Source organism: Lissotriton vulgaris, unplaced genomic scaffold, assembly GCF_964263255.1.
Source record: "Lissotriton vulgaris unplaced genomic scaffold, aLisVul1.2 SCAFFOLD_1120, whole genome shotgun sequence".
Classification (NCBI taxonomy): domain Eukaryota; kingdom Metazoa; phylum Chordata; class Amphibia; order Caudata; family Salamandridae; genus Lissotriton; species Lissotriton vulgaris.
Genome location: NW_028250926.1, coordinates 135,345 through 160,023, shown reverse-complemented (window position 1 = coordinate 160,023; position 24,679 = coordinate 135,345). Strand labels below are relative to the sequence as shown.

The 24,679-nt window shown below is 45.2% G+C and overlaps 1 protein-coding gene across 3 annotated transcripts in view; it reads left to right on the top strand.

Moving 5' to 3' along the window:
* The window catches only part of LOC147663077 (monocarboxylate transporter 13-like), a 217,219-nt gene that overhangs the window by 166,756 nt on the left and 25,784 nt on the right, over nucleotides 1–24,679 (top strand). For all 3 annotated transcript variants that reach the window (XM_086950699.1, XM_086950698.1, XM_086950697.1), the window contains one exon: nucleotides 21,948–22,091. In XM_086950699.1, the coding sequence (XP_086806825.1) occupies nucleotides 21,948–22,091 (144 nt within the window). The remainder of the gene's footprint in view (nucleotides 1–21,947; nucleotides 22,092–24,679) is intronic.

Here is a 24,679-nt window from a genome sequence, read left to right as displayed (position 1 = left end):
TAATCGACCTTTGCCTTGAGCAAGATTTGTAATTTCAATATTTGTGTGACTGAAGTTAGTGTCACATGCTTTAACTTTTCACTTAATGAACTGTAAATTCGTGAACATTCATAAAGCAGCTTCAACAATAATGCATAACAGAGATATTGGCATTCTAAGAGACAATGCCTTTTGTTTATGTGCTTTAAAAACCTGCACGCAGCACTGGGTGAACACGCACTTTGTACTTTGGGGGTTTGCTTAACACATAAATAAAAGGCATTGGCATTTACAATGCCAATAGCTCAAACTCTCTCAAATGCGAGACCTAGGGCCCCATGCATCAAACTAAAAACCGGTTGCAAACGGGCAGATTCTCAGAATCAGCCCCTTTGCGACCAGTGTTTTTGCATTTAGGATGCATCATCCCGAATGCAAAGATCGGAAATTGCGAATGCATTTAAGGAATCTCAAATTGCGATTCCTTAAATGCAATGCTAGAAGCAATTTAAAATAGCGATTTCGCTATTAGGGGTTGCAAATTACCCAAAAAATAAAACAGGTCGATAATTTTGAAAAAAGGAACAAAGTGCATATTTCAAAGTTACATGTTACACACACACATGCCCTTGGGGCATGTGTGTTCGCAACATGGGTGCACATTACAATTTCAGGGGTGCAACTGGGTGTCCTTTTGAAACCCTTGCACCCTTGAAATTGTATGCGCAATTCACGAGTACCTAATAAGTACTCGCAAATTGCGCATGCAAATTTCATTAATTCCTGTGGGCCTATAGGCCCATAGGATTGAATGGAAAGCCATTTCTTAATTGCCGCTTGCAATTTACGAGTCGCAATTAAGGAATGCTTAGTAATCGCTATTTTAATAGCGATTCCTACATGCATAGGCTTTTGCGATTCCTTAATAATCGCAATTAAGGAATCGCAAATGCCTTCCTTGATGCATGTGCCAGCTAGTGCATCGCAAATGCTTGTTCTTGTGTCCTGGGTCACACAGCAGCTGAGGACAGCACTTTCATGCAGACGTCTGATATACCACTTAAAGCAAGAGCTGGAGGCTCGTCGCTTTAGCCTGTCATGCATGCACTTTTATGTACAGTGGTCACGTGACTGGGTCTGCCTGCTCTGCAACATATTGCCCCAGGGCAGACATTCGTCAACGTCCTCATTCAGCTTCGAGGCAGCAATCCTGAGAATAGAAAAACAAACCGGGTCCGCAGCCCATTGGAATGAGCACCAGAGAAGCCTCCATGACAGGCGCGTGGCTGCTCATTATTCTTCACGTTTTTCCGGCCTGTCAAAAAAGTTCCAAAAATACTTTAAAAAAACTTTGTCTTACATGCACCATTTATTTCTCAAAGCTTATTAGACGTTCCATTGGATTCGCATCTCAGTCCTGGCAGTGTGTTTTGTGCCGAAAACAGCTTGGATGGAGCGAGCGCTGAGCCTACTTCCAGGCGAGGTCGCCCCCACTCACCGCTGCTCCTGCCGACTCCTGCCTCGCTCTTCTGCTGCTTGCTGCTCCTGCCTCGCTGCTGCCTGGAACGCCCCAGCCGCCGCAGAACTGCTATTTTGCCGCCGCTGCTGCCTGGAACGCCCCAGCCGCCGCAGAACCGCTATTTTGCCACTGCCTGGAACTCCCCAGCCGCCACAGAACCGCTAATTTTCCCGCCGCTGACTCCCGGCGGCTTAGCCCCCCTCCAGCCCATTCGCCGCCCCGCTCCCGCCACCCAGCTGCTCCTCCCCCCGGCTCCTTACTTATGCCGCCCACACACACGTGCAGCGAGCACGCTGATTGTGCGCCGAAGGCGCCCCAAAGGCAAGCCCGTCTGCGTCCGTCCGCGCCTGGACCGCGCCCAGTGCCGGGACCTCTGGCCTCCACCGATGCAAGACGACCCGACAGACCTAAGACGCCGCTGCCCTCAACGCACTCAATGCCGGCCGGAACCCCACCTGCTGCCGGGCCGCCCCGAAACGCATTCACGGACCCTTCACCTGCAGAACCTGCAAGTTCACCTGCCTCCGAACCTGCACCGCGCCCGCCAAGCCAAGCACCAGCAGCAACCTCAAGTGCATTCTGCTCAACACCCGCTCCGTCCACAGACACGCCGTGGAACTCTGGAACCTCCTCGACACAACATCACCAGACATCGCCTTCCTCACGGAAACCTGGATGAACGTCTCCTCAGCCCCCGACATCGCCATCGCCATCCCGGACGGGTACAAGATCATCAGGAGGGACCGCGTCAACCAGACCAGAGGAGGCATCGCCATCGTCCACAAGAACACCATCCGCATCACGACCGACTCCAACGACACCTTCGCCGCCACCGAGCACCTCCACTTCCAGATTCACACCGACCCAAAGACGACCCTCAGAGGCACCCTCATCTACAGACCCCCGGGACCACGCACACAATTCAGCGAAGACATCACGGACTTCATCAGCCCACATGCCCTCCCCTCCGCCGACTACATCCTCCTAGGGGACCTCAACTTCCACCTGGAGAACAACAAGGACCGCAACACCGCCGCCCTGCTGGACAACCTCGCCAACCTCGGACTCAAGCAATTGGCCAACACCCCCACCCACTACGCCGGCCACACGCTTGATCCCGTCTTCTCATCCAGCAAGCACATCACCTTCAGCCACTCCACCGGACTCCACTGGACCGACCACAGCTGCGTCCACTTCAGCCTCAGAAAAACCACAACCCACCACCACCCGCAACAGGTTCCTCACAGGAGCTGGAGCAAGAGCACCGCCGACCAGCTCACCACCTCCCTCAGCCAGAACCCACCTGCTAGCACAACGGACCCCAACGAAGCAGCCCGAAACTTCACGCAGTGGCTGACCGCCTGCGCCGACGACCTCGCACCACTGAAGAACCCTCCCAGCAGACCCAGAAGCAAGAAGGCCCCCTGGTTCACCGACGAACTCAAGGACTCCAAGAAGACCTGCCGCACCCTCGAGAAAGCCTGGCTCCTCGACCAGACCACTGACAACATGACCGCCCTCAAACACGCCTCCCGCAAGCACCACCAGCTCATCCGCACCACCAAGAAGAAATCACTGAAGGAACGACTGGACAACAACGCCCACGACAGCAAGTAACTCTTCAGCATCGTCAAGGAGTTCTCCAACCCCAGAACCGGCAACAACGACATCACTCCTTCACAAGATCTCTGCGACTCTCTCGCCTCGTTCCTCCACCGCAAGATTGCCGACATCCACAACAGTTTCGGCGCACCATCCACGCACCCAACCGTCGAACCAACGCACCCCACACCCACCCTCCGCACCTGGACCACGGTGACCACCGAAGACACAGCCCGCACGATGAACACCATCCACTCCGGATCTCCAACCGACCCCTGCCCCCACCACGTCTTCAACAAGGCCGACTCCACTATCGCACCCCAACTCCGGGACGTCATCAACACCTCCTTCAACACCGCCACCTTCCCGGAGAGCTGGAAGCATGCCGAGCTCAGCACCCTACTGAAGAAACCAACAGCGGACACCAGCGACCTCAAAAACTTCCGCCCCATCTCGCTCTTCCCTTTTCCTGCCAAAGTCATCGAGAAGACAGTCAACAGACAGCTTGCCGCCGTCCTCGAGACGAACGGACCCCTCGACCCCTCGCAGTCCGGTTTCAGAGCCAACCACAGCATCGAGACCGCCCTCATCGCAGCCACCGACAACATCCGAGCCCTGCTCGACAACGGGGAAACAGCGGCACTCATCCTCCTAGACCTCTCTGCAGCGTTCAACACTGTCTGCCACCGCACCCTAGTCCAACGCGTCAGCAACATCGGCATCCAAGAGAAGGCACTGGAGTGGATCATCTCGTTCCTCGCCGGAAGAACACAGAGAGTCTGCCTCCCCCCGTTTCGATCTGAGGCCACCGAAGTCATCTGCGGCGTCCCGCAAGGATCATCACTCAGCCCCACCCTCTTCAACGTCTACATGAGACCTCTTGCTGCCATCGCACGCCAACACAACCTCAACATCATCTCCTACGCCGACGACACCCAGCTGATCCTCTCCCTCACCAGAGACCCCGACACCGCCAGAACCAGCCTACACGAAGGGATGAAAGACGTCGCCGAGTGGATGAAGAACAGCCACCTGAAACTGAACTCAGACAAGACAGAAGTCCTCATCCTGGGACCATCGCCCTCCGCCTGGGACGACTCCTGGTGGCCCCCAGCCCTGGGCACCGCTCCCAAGCCAACAGACCACGCACGCAACCTGGGCTTCATCCTGGACTCCTCCCTCTCGATGACCAGACAAGTCAACGCCGTCTCCTCATCATGCTTTCACACCCTTCGCATGCTTCGCAAGATCTTCCGATGGATCCCGACCGAAACCAGGAAGACGGTCACCCAGGCCCTCGTCACCAGCCGACTGGACTACGGAAACACCCTCTACACCGGAACCACAGCCAAGCTACAGAAAAGATTCCAACGCATCCAGAACGCCTCCGCCCGACTCATCCTAGACATCCCCCGACGCAGCCACATCTCCGGCCACCTGAGGGACCTGCACTGGCTCCCCATCAACAAGAGGATCACGTTCAGGCTCCTCACCCACGCACACAAGTCTTTCCACTACCTGGGCCCCAAGTACCTCAACGACCGTTTGACCTTCCACACGCCCACCCGCCAGCTACGGTCTACTAGCCTCGCCCTCGCCGCCGTACCACGCATCCGAAGAGCCACCGCTGGAGGCAGATCCTTCTCCTACCTGGCGGCCAAGACATGGAACTCCCTCCCCATCCACCTTCGGCTGACCCAGGACCACCTCACCTTCAGGAGACAGCTCAAGTAATGGCTGTTCGAGCAGTAGCGGACCCCTTCCCCCAAGCGCCTTGAGACCCTTCCGGGTGAGTAGTGCGCTATACAAGTGTTATGATTGATGATTGATTGATTGGATGTTGAGCCCTAGTTTCTCTTTGCTGAATGTTATTCCGCAGTATTTTGACAACGGAAAGGCCTGGCCCCAACAACAAAGTAACAAAATACAACACCACAAGCAGTGATTGCGTCCTGCTGCTCTGCCATGCGGGGGCATTTTAGTCTGATTTAAAGAACGGCACCTACTTGGACTGCGATTTGAAGAATTGACGCCCATGGGCGTACTATAAAGAAGCTATACCTATGCAAACATGAGTTTGTGTACCCTCGTTCATATCATTGCAGCTACGTTTCTGTGATTTATATGCCTGATTGTCAGTCCGTGATGATGCCTTCTGAAAATGTTCAGATTACATTTTTCTTCAGTTTGTACAAATCTCATGATATACAGCAGAAAAACACGCCTTGCATTTTTACTGGTAGATTTAATTCAAAAGCCCTTTAAGTGTGTTTAAATGGTTACAATTGCATTTATATAGCGCTTACTACCCATGACGAGGCATTGAAGCGCTTTACAGCAGAAGCATGTACCTGGGATCCCAAACTTAGTGGTCAGCCCATTAGTTATTGGGGTAGGGTGACCAGATTTCAAGAATGAAAGACCGGGACGGCCCCAGATGCAGGATTGGGTTTTGGTCAGACCCCCGGATCACTGTCACAATAGAGGATTAAACAAAAAATATTTAAGGATGTATACAGACACATATACAGGCCCACGCCTAGCGCTCAGAAGGTAGAAGGGAAATAGGGGTGCATTAAAAATAAAGTGTGGTAGTAAGTTTCCTTGAAGACCAATTTTTCATGCAGAATGTGAAAGAATATAGCAGGTTTTAGATTTTTTGCATGCAATCTATGGACGTAGACCCGTTGAACTTTTTAAATTTGGCTCTGAAGGAAGCAGTCCTTCTACAGGAGCAGATTCTACCTGCCCTGAAAAAAGAAAGCTCAGTGCTTTTTGAAATGTCTCTACAAGTGACTGTCACGCAGTGTGATTACAATTTGACACCACCTTCACTTCACTGTGTGCACTTAGTATGAAACATACGTAAAAACCTACAAATTAAAAATTGAAACAAGGCCATTCATGCACACACTGCAGCAATCATTATTAAATACAATGCATGTTTGTGATGGGTTAGATCAATGCCACAGTTTTCACATTACAATGTCACAGCAAATTATTTTCCCCACCCGACTGTTGCATCACAGCCACTTATAGCTTTGGTGAAATCAACAGAAATGTGCCAGGCTTGAGGGGAATGCTGTAAATGGGACACATTAAATTCAGAGCTCTCAGTAGCCCTGTCTGATGCTAAATCCAGTTGGTCACTGCCAGAGTCAAGGTCAGTTCAAGTTGCATTACAGAGCTCAAAGTTCAGACCAAAATAGTCAGTCAGTCAGTCAAGAATCTTTATTCAATTTAGTTAAAAATCATACAAAGAGATAAAAACATTTATATACAAATAAAAAGCTATTTACAATATCATACAAATCAGTGCGTATAATAAGATTCTTTCTCCAGGCAATGTATAAAAAGGGCGACTTAATTCATTTTATACAGGGTTAAAAAATAAAACTCATTTGGGCAGGCTCATTACTATATTACATTTTTTGATTCTAGCTGCCGCCACCAGGAAGTTAGCCATGCAAAATATAATGCAGGTGTTATTCAGTGATTGAAGATAGAGCAGGGCTGGTCTCACCTGCGTGAAACCAACCTCCTTTAAAACAGGCAACAGATGTTTTTTCCTAGGCTCCAAAAAAAGACCACAAAACATAACAAAATGCATGGTATCTTGGACAGAAAAGTTATCATAGCAACAAGGGGGGGCTGATACTGGTTTTTCCCAATTTTTGAAATTACCCAAATAAAAATGTATCAGGTTAAACCTAAACTTAGTCAGGAGAAACCTGTGAAATGGCTTTGTAGCCAAACCAAGGTAAGGTGCTAGTGCCATGGAATTTACAAGCAATTAGTGATTCCTGACCGACGGTTTAAGCAATTCCCTTTCCTCCCGCCCAACTCTTGCCCTGCTCATGAACTGCTTCTTGATTGTATCTACATCCTGTTTCTTGATGTCCAGAGGAGATGTAAAGAGTTCCGGGCGTCCCAGATCTGTAAAAGACTTCATCAGGTAGGCCAACCATAGCACCCTTTTACAGTGGTCTAGAGACATGACATCAGTCATGATCTTGTGATTAAGGGACAGTTCCTCGTTGAGCCACGTCTTTAGCCAAAAGATCAAAGGTGCCATGTTCAGTCTATCAATGACGAAATCCAGGCCCACCTCCATATGTATGGAGAAGGTCGGTGTGGACTGTGGGACGGACAGCAGGGAGCGTAAAAATCTGTTTTCCGCCTTCTGTATCGGTTCAAGATTTACATAACCCCAAATGGGTGAACCATATTGGGCCAGTGCAACAGAAAATAGTCTCTTGGCGCTGTTCACAGATAATGGATGTTTGCTGTCAACAGTTTCAGTGGTACTCATTTTATTAATCTAAGGAATTACAAGAATGGAGGACAGATCCCTACAGTGGCGGCATTAGTACACACTGAGCCACCAGGTGACAGGTAGGCCATCAGACCATCATGTTTAGTCTCTTGACTGTTGATTGGTTCAAAGTGGCAAAATGAAGACAATGAAACCATCAAAGGTTCTGTTAGCTCATGATCCCTAATGATACCATGTGACAGAGCAGGCCTTTTGGCAGATAAAAAAGGAGATTAGACATAAACAAGTAGATCAGAATCTGGGCAGGGGATACCAGACTTAACTGAAGATGGCTCACTTCAAAGGGACAGAGGACGCAATGAATCCAAAGGTTTTGTTATGTACCGAAAACCTAATAACACCATGTGAAACACAACAGGCCCTTAGGCCGATGTAAACAAGGAGATCGGTCATAGACAAGGAGATAAGACTCTGAATATGGGCAGCTAGGCTTAGCTGAAGATGAACCACTTCAAAAGGGAAGAAGGAAGCATTGAAACTATCAAATGGTTTCATAGGCCCCGCATCGGTCTCCAGAATCTACACAGGACGCCATGATAAGGTCCAGAGCGTGTCCCCAATAGCCATACACATGCGTCACATACAGATGCTGACGAAAACCATTGTGGCAGTGACCAGAATGAACAGTCCCACTCTTGAGGTACTGCCAGGTATTTAGACAAATTACAGTTCTACATGATTGCCCCTTGCCCCCAGTATCACAGAGTGAGTCAAAAGGGAGAGCAAACCAGTGCACTCTATCGAGCGCCTACAGCAGAGACGTGCAGTCTGCAAATAACAGAGTTGAAACCCATGAGGGGGCATCCTTACACATTTCCTAAAGAAGTCCCTTTTGAACTTGTGAGTTATAGGGGACCCACATAAACATGGGAATATAAAGACTACAAGCCCTGCAGGCTGGCCGCGTCTTCTTCTATTGGTGGGAAAAATATGTAAACTCCTCCAGAGATTGGGAAATAGGTTGCTTGAATATGTATGCTTTCTGGAATGTTGCACCTTTAGTCTGACCAAATCATAGCCTTGAGTGTCACATTGACCTCCTATGATGGTGATTTGTTTCTGCCAAGGAAGGTTGGTGTGTTGGTTTTTACTGCCTTGTAGGTGATGCAGTTGTGCTGAAGGTGATGCAGACTTGCAAGGGAGTAGGTGACCTTGTCTAGTCCTGTAAGCCAAGTGTGGATGTGCAGCATGCCCCTAAGTGGACCCAGGGAAGACATGGAGTTGCTGGCCATTGGCGCCTTGAATGTTGAAGTTGAAGTTGAAGTGTTTTATAGAGTGCTCGTTCACCATGCGGTTTCTTGGCGATGCAGATGGATTAGCACTGAGGGGGACTGAGGGGTCACTGCGATGGAAATGCAAGGGAAAAAAGGTGGGTCTTAAGAGCTTTACGGAAGTCTATATAAATGGGGATAGCTCTGATGGTAAGGGGAAGGGCATTCCAGAAAGGGGGGGCGAGGGTAGAGAACCTCATGCCACCTAGTTTTTTCCGCCGAAAGCGGGGGACACTGAGGAGACACAGAGTGGAGGAGCGTAGGTTTCTGTTGGGTACGTAAGCACTGATCTTGGAGTTGATAAAGTCAGGAGCAGTGCCGGCTAGGGCCATAAAAATCAAACAGCCCAACTTGAAAAGAGAGCGCTCCAGGGTAGGCACCAGTGGAGGCCTTTTAGCAGGGGGGGTGACTCAATGGGACTTAGGGAGTCGATAAATAAGGCGAGCCGCCTGGTTTTGAATTAGTTGTAGGCACATGAGTTCGTAGGCAGGGATGCCTACGTACAAACCGTTGCCATAATCAAGGTGTTTCTAAGACATCAAAGGAAGTCAGACCAGGGCGTGGGAGCTCTTTCAAGGCCTAATGCAGAGCAGAGAGCCCTGAGGGTGTCAATGCTACCGAGAGGCTGGAAGGAGGCCAAGAATTCATTTTTGTGAATGGATTGGAGGAAACAAATGGGGGGCGTGGCAAGCAAGATACGTGGATACGGCTGAGCACCCAGACGCTCTCACCCAATTTTTCTGCCACTCCGAATTGTTCCATCTCTTAATGCTTTGGAAAGTCAAAGTCTTTATTTATTTTTATTTATTTATTTATTTATAAAGTTTTATATAGCGCAAACAAGATCCCGAAGGATATCAGAGCGCTTTACAAAAAGGTTGGAGGGAGGATAACACATACAATATCAACATTAAGTAGTAATAAAAGCAAGAATAGTCACATAATTACAAGATGCATGGGCCAAAGGAGAGTAATACAATAGGCAGGTACATAGCGGACTAAAAGCGGGGCACACTATGAGATAAAGAAGAGCAGCATCCAATGATGGCTCAATGGTTGTAGGATCAATGATCTTGAGCGGGTGAACCTAGCGCAATTAAGGCAGGAACATCATTGAATATCATCTAGTCTCACTGATAAGCTGAAAACTTTACTGATTCTGATATTATAAGCAATTTCCCCAAAGACCCTCATGAAAAGATATGATAAATACCAATGTTTCACCCATTAGACACACTCAGTTTCTTGTTATATTCAAACTACCCTATTACTAAGACATTTTGCCCAATAATCCTGGCTGTGAACATACAATTGAGAGTGCACAACATCAGTTTTTAGGCCAACAGTAAGCTCAGAATATTTTCACAAGCGCATGACTAAACTGAGGGAGTTTGACCTGTAAACAGACATGCTGAACCTTCTTTCAAAGATGGTCAACAATCACAGACGTATTTTATCTACATTGAGAATCCTCTGACGGAGGTGGCATGCTTATTTATCATTCATGTTATTTTATGGTTTGCGGAGTCAGGATGCAGCTACCTATAGAAGCAAAGCAATCCCAATAATGTTCTGCATTGATGGGTTTACAAGGAGTGGTGGGTACAGTTTCATTCCTCATAGATATGCTGAATTACATAAAGATTCCGCAGAATTCCGCAAGGGGGCAGAGTGGGCACTGCAATGTACAGGGCATACCCCTTGCCGCCATTACAAAGATATGGAAGGGCACCAAGGGGTATGCACTGCAATGCAGTGCATACCCGTCGGTGCCCTTATATATAGATAAGTATCCACTCCAGTTCATACCCCTCTGTGCCCTTATATAAATATAAGTATCCACTCCAGTTCATACCCCTTGGTGCCCTTATATAAATATAAGTATCCACTCCAGTTCATACCCCTCTGTGCCCTTATATAAATATAAGTATCCACTCCAGTTCATACCCCTCTGTGCCCTTATATAAATATAAGTATCCACTCCAGTTCATACCCCTCTGTGCCCTTATATAAATACAAGTATCCACTCCAGTTCATACCCCTCGGTGCACTTATATAAATATAAGTATCCACTCCAGTTCATACCCCTCGGTGCCCTTATATAAATATAAGTATCCACTCCAGTTCATACCCCTCGGTGCCCTTATATAAATATAAGTATCCACTCCAGTTCATACCCCTCTGTGCCCTTATATAAATATAAGTATCCACTCCAGTTCATACCCCTCGGTGCACTTATATAAATATAAGTATCCACTCCAGTTCATACCCCTCGGTGCACTTATATAAATATAAGTATCCACTCCAGTTCATACCCCTCGGTGCACTTATATAAATATAAGTATCCACTCCAGTTCATACCCCTCTGTGCCCTTATATAAATATAAGTATCCACTCCAGTTCATACCCCGTGGTGCCCTTATATAAATATAAGTATCCACTCCAGTTCATACCCCTTGTTGCCCTTATATAAATATAAGTATCCACTCCAGTTCATACCCCTCGGTGCACTTATATAAATATAAGTATCCACTCCAGTTCATACCCCTCGGTGCACTTATATAAATATAAGTATCCACTCCAGTTCATACCCCTCTGTGCCCTTATATAAATATAAGTATCCACTCCAGTTCATACCCCGTGGTGCCCTTATATAAATATAAGTATCCACTCCAGTTCATACCCCTTGGTGCCCTTATATAAATATAAGTATCCACTCCAGTTCATACCCCTCTGTGCACTTATATAAATATAAGTATCCACTCCAGTTCATACCCCTCTGTGCCCTTATATAAATATAAGTATCCACTCCAGTTCATACCCCTCGGTGCACTTATATAAATATAAGTATCAACTCCAGTTCATACCCCTCTGTGCCCTTATATAAATATAAGTATCCACTCCAGTTCATACCCCGTGGTGCCCTTATATAAATATAAGTATCCACTCCAGTTCATACCCCTTGTTGCCCTTATATAAATATAAGTATCCACTCCAGTTCATACCCCTCGGTGCACTTATATAAATATAAGTATCCACTCCAGTTCATACCCCTCTGTGCCCTTATATAAATATAAGTATCCACTCCAGTTCATACCCCGTGGTGCCCTTATATAAATATAAGTATCCACTCCAGTTCATACCCCTTGGTGCCCTTATATAAATATAAGTATCCACTCCAGTTCATACCCCTCTGTGCACTTATATAAATATAAGTATCCACTCCAGTTCATACCCCTCTGTGCCCTTATATAAATATAAGTATCCACTCCAGTTCATACCCCTCGGTGCACTTATATAAATATAAGTATCAACTCCAGTTCATACCCCTCTGTGCCCTTATATAAATATAAGTATCCACTCCAGTTCATACCCCGTGGTGCCCTTATATAAATATAAGTATCCACTCCAGTTCATACCCCTTGTTGCCCTTATATAAATATAAGTATCCACTCCAGTTCATACCCCTCGGTGCCCTTATATAAATATAAGTATCCACTCCAGTTCATACCCCTCGGTGCACTTATATAAATATAAGTATCCACTCCAGTTCATACCCCTCTGTGCCCTTATATAAATATAAGTATCCACTCCAGTTCATACCCCGTGGTGCCCTTATATAAATATAAGTATCCACTCCAGTTCATACCCCTTGGTGCCCTTATATAAATATAAGTATCCACTCCAGTTCATACCCCTCTGTGCACTTATATAAATATAAGTATCCACTCCAGTTCATACCCCTCTGTGCCCTTATATAAATATAAGTATCCACTCCAGTTCATACCCCTCGGTGCACTTATATAAATATAAGTATCAACTCCAGTTCATACCCCTCTGTGCCCTTATATAAATATAAGTATCCACTCCAGTTCATACCCCGTGGTGCCCTTATATAAATATAAGTATCCACTCCAGTTCATACCCCTTGTTGCCCTTATATAAATATAAGTATCCACTCCAGTTCATACCCCTCGGTGCCCTTATATAAAGATAAGTATCCACTCCAGTTCATACCCCTCTGTGCCCTTATATAAATATAAGTATCCACTCCAGTTCATACCCCTCGGTGCCCTTATATAAATATAAGTATCCACTCCAGTTCATACCCCTTGGTGCCCTTATATAAATATAAGTATCCACTCCAGTTCATACCCCTCTGTGCCCTTATATAAATACAAGTATCCACTCCAGTTCATACCCCTCGGTGCCCTAATATAAATATAAGTATCCACTCCAGTTCATACCCCTCGGTGCCCTAATATAAATATAAGTATCCTCTCCAGTTCATACCCCTCGGTGCCCTAATATAAATATAAGTATCCACTCCAGTTCATACCCCTTGGTGCCCTAATATAAATATAAGTATCCACTCCAGTTCATACCCCTTGGTGCCCTAATATAAATATAAGTATCCACTCCAGTTCATACCCCTCGGTGCCCTTATATAAATATAAGTATCCACTCCAGTTCATACCCCTTGGTGCCCTTATATAAATACAAGTATCCACTCCAGTTCATACCCCTCGGTGCACTTATATCAATATAAGTATCCACTCCAGTTCATACACCTTGGTGCCCTTATATAAATATAAGTATCCACTCCAGTTCATACCCCTTGGTGCCCTTATATAAATACAAGTATCCACTCCAGTTCATACCCCTCGGTGCACTTATATAAATATAAGTATCCACTCCAGTTCATACCCCTCGGTGCCCTAATATAAATATAAGTATCCACTCCAGTTCATACCCCTCGGTGCCCTTATATAAATATAAGTATCAACTCCAGTTCATACCCCTCTGTGCCCTTATATAAATATAAGTATCCACTCCAGTTCATACCCCTCGGTGCCCTTATATAAATATAAGTATCCACTCCAGTTCATACCCCTTGGTGCCCTTATATAAATATAAGTATCCACTCCAGTTCATACCCCTCTGTGCCCTTATATAAATACAAGTATCCACTCCAGTTCATACCCCTCGGTGCCCTAATATAAATATAAGTATCCACTCCAGTTCATACCCCTCGGTGCCCTAATATAAATATAAGTATCCTCTCCAGTTCATACCCCTCGGTGCCCTAATATAAATATAAGTATCCACTCCAGTTCATACCCCTTGGTGCCCTAATATAAATATAAGTATCCACTCCAGTTCATACCCCTTGGTGCCCTAATATAAATATAAGTATCCACTCCAGTTCATACCCCTCGGTGCCCTTATATAAATATAAGTATCCACTCCAGTTCATACCCCTTGGTGCCCTTATATAAATACAAGTATCCACTCCAGTTCATACCCCTCGGTGCACTTATATCAATATAAGTATCCACTAAAGTTCATACCCCTCGGTGCCCTTATATAAATATAAGTATCCACTCCAGTTCATACCCCTCGGTGCACTTATATAAATATAAGTATCCACTCCAGTTCATACCCCTCTGTTCCCTTATATAAAGATAAGTATCCACTCCAGTTCATACCCCTCAGTGCCCTTATATAAATATAAATATCCACTCCAGTTCATACCCCTCTGTTCCCTTATATAAATATAAATATCCACTCCAGTTCAGACCCCTCTGTTCCCTTATATAAATATAAGTATCCACTCCAGTTCATACCCCTCGGTGCCCCTATATAAATATAAGTATCCACTAAAGTCAGTACCCCTCGGTGCCCTTATATAAATATAAGTATCCACTCCAGTTCATACCCCTCGGTGCACTTATATAAATATAAGTATCCACTCCAGTTCATACCCCTCTGTTCCCTTATATAAAGATAAGTATCCACTCCAGTTCATACCCCTCAGTGCCCTTATATAAATATAAATATCCACTCCAGTTCATACCCCTCTGTTCCCTTATATAAATATAAATATCCACTCCAGTTCATACCCCTTGGTGCCCTTATATAAATATAAGTATCCACTCCAGTTCATACCCCTCGGTGCCCTTGCATACTTATGTAAGGGCACCAACGGTATACAGTGCTCTTCAGTGAGGTGCATACCCATTTGTGCTCTCACATACATAGGTAAGGGCACCAAGAGGTATGCCATGCACTGCAGTGGTAATTAAACATTGCTGGGAGAGGGGGCCGTGCCTCTTTGTGTAAAACTCACTGCAGATTAAAGTTTAACTGCAGTGGGGCTTCAACATAGAGGGACAGCTCTTTCTCAGCCCTGTTAGAGTACCATTACACCTCATGTTTTAATTCCTTTGATGGAACTTTGGAATTCATTAGTAATTAAATAGTAACACTGAATTGCTAAATTACTCAAATTCCGCAGACGGAATTTAAACTTCCACCCACCCCTATTTACGCCTATTTACAAGAATATCGGATTCATAGGCAAGTGTAGAGTCACAAGAGGCACTGGTACTAAGGTAAGGCATAGGCCGAACCTCCTGGAGTCTTTGCTGCAATGTTTGTGGCTCAGTGGCGGAGCTAGACCTTTTGCCGCCCTTGGCGGTCCCAGCGTTTGCCGCCCTGTGACAGCCGCAGGTAAGGGGGGTGCTGGCGAAACCTGCATTTGCTGCCCTCTACGCCCTCAAGTAAGAGCGAGGGTGCTGGCAATCCCTGCGACAGCCGCATGTAAGAGAGGGGGGAGCTCCCCAAAACTCATGCTGACCGTCACTCTTTTGGGTCCTTTTGATCAGTAATCAAAGCTGTGTCCATACAATTTTTAGTGGGGAACAGCACTTTTTAACCCCAATTATACCAACAATAAGCTCAGAATATTTTTTAAAGAGTATGACTTTAACTGTCGGTTTGATTGTCAAACAGACATGTTAAATGTCTGTCAAAGATGTTCGCACGTATCAAGAGAGAGAGAGAGGACTAGAAAGCTAGTCCGAGTCCCCGTAGTTTATATGTGTTATCAAAAGAGACTAGCTTAAATATGACCAATATTGTTAGGACTCTGATTAGATTTGTCATGGGCACCTCGTTGGTGAGTTCATGAAGCTCTCACCCACCAACCTGGTTGGTGGCATGCTTCATCATCGGGCCCACCCAGTGACACCTAATGTGTCCCGGGTGTGCTGTGACGCCTGATTACAGCGGAGCTGGTATTTTACTGAGAGTGCAGTGTGAGGTGTAAAGTGAAGTGTGAGTTAAAACGGCTTGGCAACCAGGTTGGTGGGTGAGGGCTTCATGTCAAAGATGTTCAACAATCACAAATATTGCCCTCTTTGAAGATCAGATACACTTCCATAGAAGTGAGGAAGGAGCCCTGCATGTGGGCTAGTCTCATTCGAATGTCGTAAATGTACTGATGAAAGACAGCCATTCAAGAATCTAAAGAGACAAGATGCAATGCGATGGAAGTCTGATTGAGGCCCCTTTCTCCCTTCTCCCCTTCCCCTTCCCCATAAACAATACCTATTGCATACAGCATTTAGGACCAACTCAGGCACACACAGTGGGCATTTAATATTATAACCCTAGAGCCCTCCGCAACGGGCTCTCCCAGCCATTAAAGGCCCGCTCCCTTGTTAAAGGCCCTCGCCTTCGGCTCAGTGGCCGGTAGAGCCCGCTATGTCAGGCTCTAGGGCTATAATATTAAATGCTTTTGTTTGAAATATGGGGGAGATACAAGAATGGCTGCTTTACATTATTTCTAAATGAGGTTTGAAACAATCATGCATGTTATCTTTCTTCCAGGTTTTTCCAATTTCTCATTATATGATATGATATAATTTTGCTTGCTTAATTGCAAAATGTTGTGTTTAGGGTATTGGCAGGGTTTCTTCGTGACCTCTTCAAATTGTAATATTTTTAAAGCTTCATCCAAATATATACTTCATGAGTTCCTCCCATTCAAGGAACCGTTCCATAATACTACCTTCAATGTTAATACAGGGCTGCTCTCCTTTTAGCACAATATGCTATAACTGCTGCCTGCATAATGTAAAGCTGCCTCCACAACTTAAACTCCAGACACACCTGTGCTTGAGGTGTTTAGTCTGGCAGGTGAAACAATAGTTTGTGTCTGGCGTTATTCTAGATCCTACCACCCTGCTAAATTCCAGTGAAAAGCTATTGCACCACATGTCAGAGTGGGAAAACATTTACTTGCCACCACCTGTAGCATTGTAGAGAGGGCAGAGCCTTATATCTTATTGAACAGGCGAGAGATTGGTCTCTAAAGAGAGGGTCTTATCCTTCAAGGTCACTAGATCTAGTGAAGAGCCACACCTTTACTCAGGCCAAAGCCCTAAATGTTTCTAACTGTTAATTTGCTCGAGGGACAACTTTTCTGGCTGCTGTTGACCTTTTTTATTAACTTTCTGCCAAAGATTACTATTTTTGTTTTTGCCATATTAATTCTTGATTTGTTTGCTGAATAAAGAATGAAAATCTTTTTGCAGTTTTATTTAAGAGCACAGTGTCATCTGCATACAGACGTTTGGCCAAGCTCTGTTGTCCTAATGTGAGGGCGTGAATCTTAACTGCACCCAAGGCATCACCCAAGTCTGACTAGTATAAGGCACAAGTGTGCAGCTCTGCTTAAGGCTTTTATCAGTGTAGATTTTCTCTGACCCCATCAGTCCCGCCGAAAGTCTCTCCCTTACCCATGTCTGCAAGTAAAGTGAGAGAATAGCATTCTAAAAAAGCACTGTGATCCCACATTTGATCTATTTTCCCAATCACCTTCCTCTAGTGATTTAATGTAGTTGCCAAGTCAATGGATGCCGAGTAGAGAAGATTGTCTTTAATAATACCAATGCTATGAATGATCACTGAGAGAGCTAATAGATGTTCTTCTGTATTGCGACATCTCTAAAACTCTCTTTGAGAATATGGGTTAACACCTTTACTGATGGCCCAGTGCTTCACTTCTTTGTGAAGTCGTTTTGCAAAGCATTTGGCCTCAATATTTAACAAGGGAATCCTTCATTCAGTAGTTGGCAGGAAAGAACATCTATTACATGAATAGCCCGTAAACACAATCCTTGTCAACTACCGGGTACAGAATTACTTTACAAACACTTTCTAAAGAGGCGGTGAGGATCCAATGACTTGAAAATTGCTGCAGTGAGACCTTTTGGAACAGGACCACTATCTCTTCTCATGGCACTCAGAATAGTCAGACCTCCCTTGTAAAGTCCAAGCCTCTGGCCTATATGGGTGCTGTGTTATGCTTGTTATTTTGTAGTATTGCGCCGCTCTATTCTAAATTGACCACTCGACTGCAAGGGCACAGTTCATTCCTTCCCTGTTTTCTTGTCCCAACGAATGGTTTACTAGTCTTCAGAATTTACAGGCATCTTTTTTCAAATAAATGTATCTAACTTTGCTCAACTAATTTATGCCTTTCCTGATAGAGACTCTTTGTATAGGTAGCCAGGATTGTCCTTCTCTCTTAGGTTATTGTATGAATAGTTTTTCAAAACCTATCTTTTCTCACTAGCAGCCCGCCCCAGCGTTGCCTGGGGCAGAAGGGGGCTGCGGGCTGCATTATCCCAGGGCAGAACTCCCTCCCGCCTCCCGCCCTGGACATAAGCAACACGGCGGTGCACCCGCCGACTCCCTCCCGCCCCCCGCCCCCACCTCCCGCCTCCCGCCCGGACTTCAACAACACGGCGGTGCACCCGCCGACTCCCTCCCGCCCCCGCCCCCCGCCCCCGCCTCCCGCCCCCCGCCTCCCGCCCGGACTTCAACAACACGGCGGTGCAGCCGCAACGTAGCTCTCACTGCTCCTCCGCTTCCTGCCGGCTCCTCCGGTTCTCTCATGCCGGCGCTGTTGTCCTCCGGCTCTTCCTGGTTCTGCTTCTCGCCGCTCCTCCCCTCACGCAGACGTCGCGGCCGGCGCTAGTTGCAAGGGACTACTTTGTTTTTTAATTTAAATTTTTTAATTTACGTTTTAATTTTATTTTATGGAGCCTATGTCCATCTACACACCCTGAGGATTACAAAAATGTATTGGGTGTGTGGATTGGCGCTGTGGTTCCCGAGTTTACCTTGCCAAAAGGTGCAAGTTCTCTCTTTATAATAGTAGTATAGATTACATTCTTTATTTCGTTCTTTAAGGTCCTAATCTATTTGGAGTTAGATTAATGTTTCCTCAGCTCCCCCGCCGCTTTTGCTCTGGAATGAGCCTTAAACACAGTCAGCAAGGATTGTGCTGCTGCTGGTCATGTTACCTCTATATTCGTTTTCCACACCTCCTTATTTTTGATTCCTTCTATAACAGTTTTAAAGAAAGTTGTAAGGAAGTGTATTTTATTTATTTCCCATCTCACTTTGTTGATGGTTTCTATATTTGTCTTAAAGAAAGTTGTAAGGAAGTGTATTTTGTTTATTTTCTATCTCACCTTGGTGATGGGTTCTATATTTGTTTTGAAGAAAGTTGTAAGGAAGGGTATTTTCTTTATTTCCCATCTCTCTTTGTTGACGGTTTCTATATTTGTCTTAAAGAAAGTTGTAAGGAAGTGTATTTTGTTTATTTTCTATCTCACCTTGTTGATGGGTTCTATATTTGTTTTGAAGAAAGTTGTAAGGAAGTGTATTTTGTTTATTTTCTATCTCACCCTGTTGATGGGTTCTATATTTGTTTTGAAGAAAGTTGTAAGGAAGTGTATTTTCTTTATTTCCCATCTCTCTTTGTTGATGGTTTCTATATTTGTCTTAAAGAAAGTTGTAAGGAAGTGTATTTTGTTTATTTTCTATCTCACCTTGTTGATGGGTTCTATATTTGTTTTGAAGAAAGTTGTGAGGAAGTGTATTTTGTTTATTTTTTATCTCACCTTGTTGATGGGTTCTATATTTGTTTTGAAGAAAGTTGTAAGGAAGTGAATTTTGTTTATTTTCTATCTCACCTTGTTGATGGGTTCTATATTTGTTTTGAAGAAAGTTGTAAGGAAGTGTATTTTCTTTATTTCTCATCTCACATTGCTGGTGAGTTCTATTTCTGAAGGACCAACCAATACTGTTATCATAGGTGCTCCCTACCAAACAATGTTACTATTTTAAAAATAAAAATGTTGCCCTGAGACAGAGTATAACATAAAACCACTTGTGTGTTTGATCATTTGGAAACCACCCTGAAACCCAGGCTGTGGCTAGCCGTCATTAAGTCTGTGCCCTTTTTATCTTTTCTCTGCCTTGGCATACGATTGTAGGACTGTTCCAAGCATTCTCATCCTCTAAATTTACCTCTTCTTTACTTTCGTTTCTAAACAAGTTAGAGTTAAAATCACCCATTAAAATTCACATGGTACCATCCTCATGCGCTGCTCCTAAAGCATTGAACATGTCCAGTGAAGAATTAAATATTTCTGTTTTTGTCTTCGTGTTTCATTTTTTGTATATTCTAGCTTTCTGTTCTTCCTTTAAACTAACAGCCAGTTTGACTATCAGGCAGAAGTCCAATTCTGTTTTCTGTCTAACCACTTTAGAAGGGATGTCATTTCATAAATCTATAAATATCTTCCCTTCCCCGAAGCATATCTCAATCTTCACAATTTGTAGCTGGAATGTAGTGTTTACTATAAGCCACCAAAGGGCAGTATCTCATAGGAAGTCTCTTGTAGGTATACAAAAAAACATAACAAGAATTCTAAGAGGTCACTTGTCAAATTTAGTCCTGGGCGGAATTTGCAAAGTCTGTTACAAGGAACTCCGCAAAGTGACTGAAAAACTCCGGCACGCTACGCGGCGCTCCGCTAGCGAAGTAATGTGTTAGGTCAGCCATTCACTCTGATTTTAGTGCTGGGTATTTGTCCTGCACTGGAAAATCAGTGCAAACTGCACCATGGGCAGCGCAAGAGGGCACAGCTTCTTTCTGCCGCTCGAGTAGATGTTCTACTCCTACCTGTGCTATAATCCTTTTGTAACATATGTCTCTAGAGTATGCTGCTAACACCCTGGTGCAGTAACACCTGCACTCATTGGGTGCAGAGAAACCCCTGAATTGTGACCGCCTAGTAACCAAAGCGTCCTCCTAGTCTGTTCTGTCCTCCAGTCATGCTATTGTTAGTCAAGAATCTCTATTCGGTTAAAACCAAAACATTAAAAAAAACATAAATACAAAATTATATAATTACAATTCATCGCGACAAGACAGTTAAAATACGGGAATTGTACTCAACCAAAGAATATTTCATAAGTGTACATGAATAAAAAGTTCCGTAAATAAAAAAGTGTGTTTCTAAAACCTCCCTCCTCTGTCTTTGTTAATGGCCCCTTTTAGGAAGGACACTATTGAAAAACAGACTTGTTCGCTGTGCAGCATTTGGAAATGCAACAAAGCAGGTTGAACTTCTTAAAATGAAAGCTATGCAGCAGGGGGCTTATACAAATCCTACACAGATTGCCATAAAAACCACAGAACATAATAAAGTGAGGTATGTCCTGTGGAGATACTTTGTCGCAGCCACAAAGTCCTAGATTTGTAACCTGAGTCCACCCTTTGGGCACTGCCAAAGGACAGTGTAATGTATTCAGCCAAGAACTGCTTAATAAAAACCAATGGTCAGCATTAGGGATAATGGATAAACATGGTTCGGCTTGCCATGTGGTCTTTAATTCAATGTAGCCCCCAACCATTCGCCTGGCTGGGATATGTTCACCTGTTGTGTTGCGCCTGACCCTTGTGTTGTGATACTTCTCAGTAGCTTCATAAGCGGTCCCTGAGTTAACCTCATCACTGCGGCGCGAATTCCGCCGCAGTGCTGAGCATTCCAATCGCGGGCGTGGTCATGGCGGCTCCCGGCCGTCATCAGCACACGCCCACCGTGACTCATGACGGCTGGGAGCCGTCATCAGCGTTGAAGAGGGTATAGTACTAAGCCGCAATAGTGGGATGAGTGAGTGAATATATAATAGATGTGGAAGAGAATGCTGTCTCTGTGGTGCGATAACTGGTCCTTGGCATCTGATAAGGTACACCAGAGAGTGTTATGTGACTCTGTATTTATGGAGTCTGGTGCCACCATACTGTGGGACCTCCATGGGTACGGTCTACCTCTTGGTATAATGTACACCCATGCGGTATAATTGGTGACCCTACTGTTGTGAAACCTGACCCAACTGTGTGATGCAGAATTACACTATGTGACTGTTGTACATTGTCCACTCTATGATTCCGTGATGCGATACGTGGCCATTGGATCTGGTATGTGTCCCGATGATATCTGCACCCTTGTGCTGCAATGCATGACCTTTGCGTGTGATATGAGACCCTCATAGTTTACTCTGCAGCCCTGATGTTTCTTTCTTATCACAGGTCCTCTTGCCAGTGCCCTCAGCACTCGGTATGGCGCTCGCCCTGTGGTGATGGTTGGGGGATTCTTGTCCAGCCTCGGCATGTTCCTGGGGTCCTTTGCAACTGGACTGGTGCACCTCTACTTATGCATCGGGCTTCTGTCAGGTGAGTCCTCCCGCAGGCCCAGAGAGGTGTGGAGTGCCTGAACCTTTCCCCACCTACCAATCCACATTCAGTGATTGAACTTCACACAGCACAGAACATGGATTCATGTTGTCTCTGTCTCACTGCACCCTTTCTGAGCACTCCTAGAACCTCCCTGACACCTCTGCCCTGCCAGAATTTACTACAGCTAGAGAAATGAAGAAGAGTGCATCATTAACTCTGTCCCAAACTCCTGGCCTCTCCCTAGCTGCAAGCCCAAAGGTATATGCATCAACCAGGGAAATGCAGCTGGTCAGAATCTGAGTGCAGACATGCCAGAGATGGGGAGGTATTGGCTTTTGCTCTTCTAGGGCTGGTCGGGCCCAATCATCCCTTAAATAGGCTACATTTAATTCAATACTTTGACAGGACCAATTTCTGTCACTAGATTGACACACTTGCATGCAAGCCAACACATGCACACCTTCTACTCTCTATGTCTCTTTCCTTACCTACCACTTTGTCTTGCTTTCTCATTTTAAACAATAGCATGCCAACTGAAAGAAAAGGGCGCCCAGGTTAATAAAGCAGTTTGCTGCCATACTAATAGTTGAAGACTCTATACAAGTGTGTATAATATATGCACCTGTAGGTTGGTCTCTTGAGTTGTTTTTCTTTACATTAAATGCACCACAATCAAAACGAGAGGAATTGATGTAAATTAATTTTAAAACACTGAGCTTGCTCGAGTTGCATACATAACAGACATTTTAAAAGGTTAACAACGTTAATGTAAATACACAAGTAGGGTCAAAAGGGAATATTTATTGACCATGCATTGCTATCATCCCTTATAATTTACAAACTAATTATTGAGATAACAATGGGTCAGAAAAGAAAGCTATCTAGAAAGACTGTGTTATCTGAAGGGTACAATCACGAAGTCCATAGAGAATAATTAGTGGTGACAAACAATGATTCCCATCAGATACCCATCCTGTACCGCCCTACATCATTTGGGATCCTTCACCCGAAGGAAGTGGTGACCTCCCTCCATGACAGCCCAGACGGATGTCCGGAGTACCGACGGACAGAGCGGTGCTCCGTTTTACCTGAGCTGTAGCCAGGTGAGGTGGGGCGTGTATTCCCCATAATTTGGGGGAATTCCAGGTGACTAAAAGGATTAGGAACTGTTCTTCAGGTCTGCACCAAGCATAGCATGCTCAAGTAATCCCAGGTTGTATTCTCGCCAAAATAGACCACAGTAGGATCATTCACCTTGGTCTGCCTGAAACCAGCTTACTTACACTACAAACAATTCAGAATTTTGCACTCCAGACAGCGGCTCCTCTTAACAAATCTGATCATCTCTCTCATGTCATAATCAAACTTCTAATTGATACTTCCCACCGCAGATCCCCACTTCAAGACCTCTCCCAGGCACCAGACTGGATTCACTGAATTTTCCAGCAATGCTCCTTCATGCTGATAGGTGGCGTTGTGCGGCTTTGCACAGATTCCAGACTCCCCCGGAAGTGATGGAGTAAAGCCCATTGTAAGCTCCACCATTGTGCGCTGATGTCTGTTCCTTTTTTTCTGCGCCTTTTGACCCAGATACAGAGTTCTACTCCCACATTTGTCGGTCTTCCAAATAATCCAAACAACTCTTCAACAGTTTGTTAGGAATATTTGACGTTGCAACACAAACAATTACTACGCATGCTTTTACAATGCGGTTTTTACATCGCATGATTTTACAACGCATGCCATTACAACGCATTTTTTAAAATTACGATTACAACGCATACCATTAAAACCATAATACTTTTAGTGCACCAGTAGGGAAAGTGTTTGATAGCATAGAATGTAAATTTACTATTCCCAACTACCCCAAAACCCATACCCACCCTAAACTTAAAATTCCACATTACTTACCTTATAATGCGTTGTAATGGCATGGTATGTAATGGCATGTGTTGTAGTGATATGCGTTGTAATGGTATGTGTTGTAATGGCATGCGATGCAAAGGCAGTTGCGTTGTGACAGTTGTGTTGTAAAAGCAGTGCAATGTAAGGACTGCGTTATAATGGATGTTTCCCGTTTGCTAGGGAAGGATGCCCCCACCAAAAAAGGCAGGATTCATGCAATTCTGCGACTGTGGGAAGCAGATGTTAGTCACAAACTCGCACAGGGTGAGCCTCTGGGGTCTCGGCTCTGGCCACAACCTGAAGTTGTGTGACATATGTGCACAAATGCACCCGAAATTAAGTTGTACATCAACGAGAATAAAAAGAAGTTGGGGACTTCACACAGGTCCTTCGCTAAGTCATGAACCTGGTCCTGAGACCGTTCTCGTGACAGATCCACTTCCGACTTAGAATATTTGGGTATGGCTAAGTATAAGAAAGGAAAAGAGTACCTGACCCCATCCCATCACGCTTGACTCAAGAGAAAAGGCACAAGGGCAGCATGATTTGAGTCACACTCCCTTGAGGCCATTGGTCATGCAACTGATACCCCAGTTGATCCCAACATGCACAAAGTTTACCAGGCCATCGTCAGCCCTGCAAAAAATCAAGGTCTTTAACCGCATCACTGCGGCAGTTAT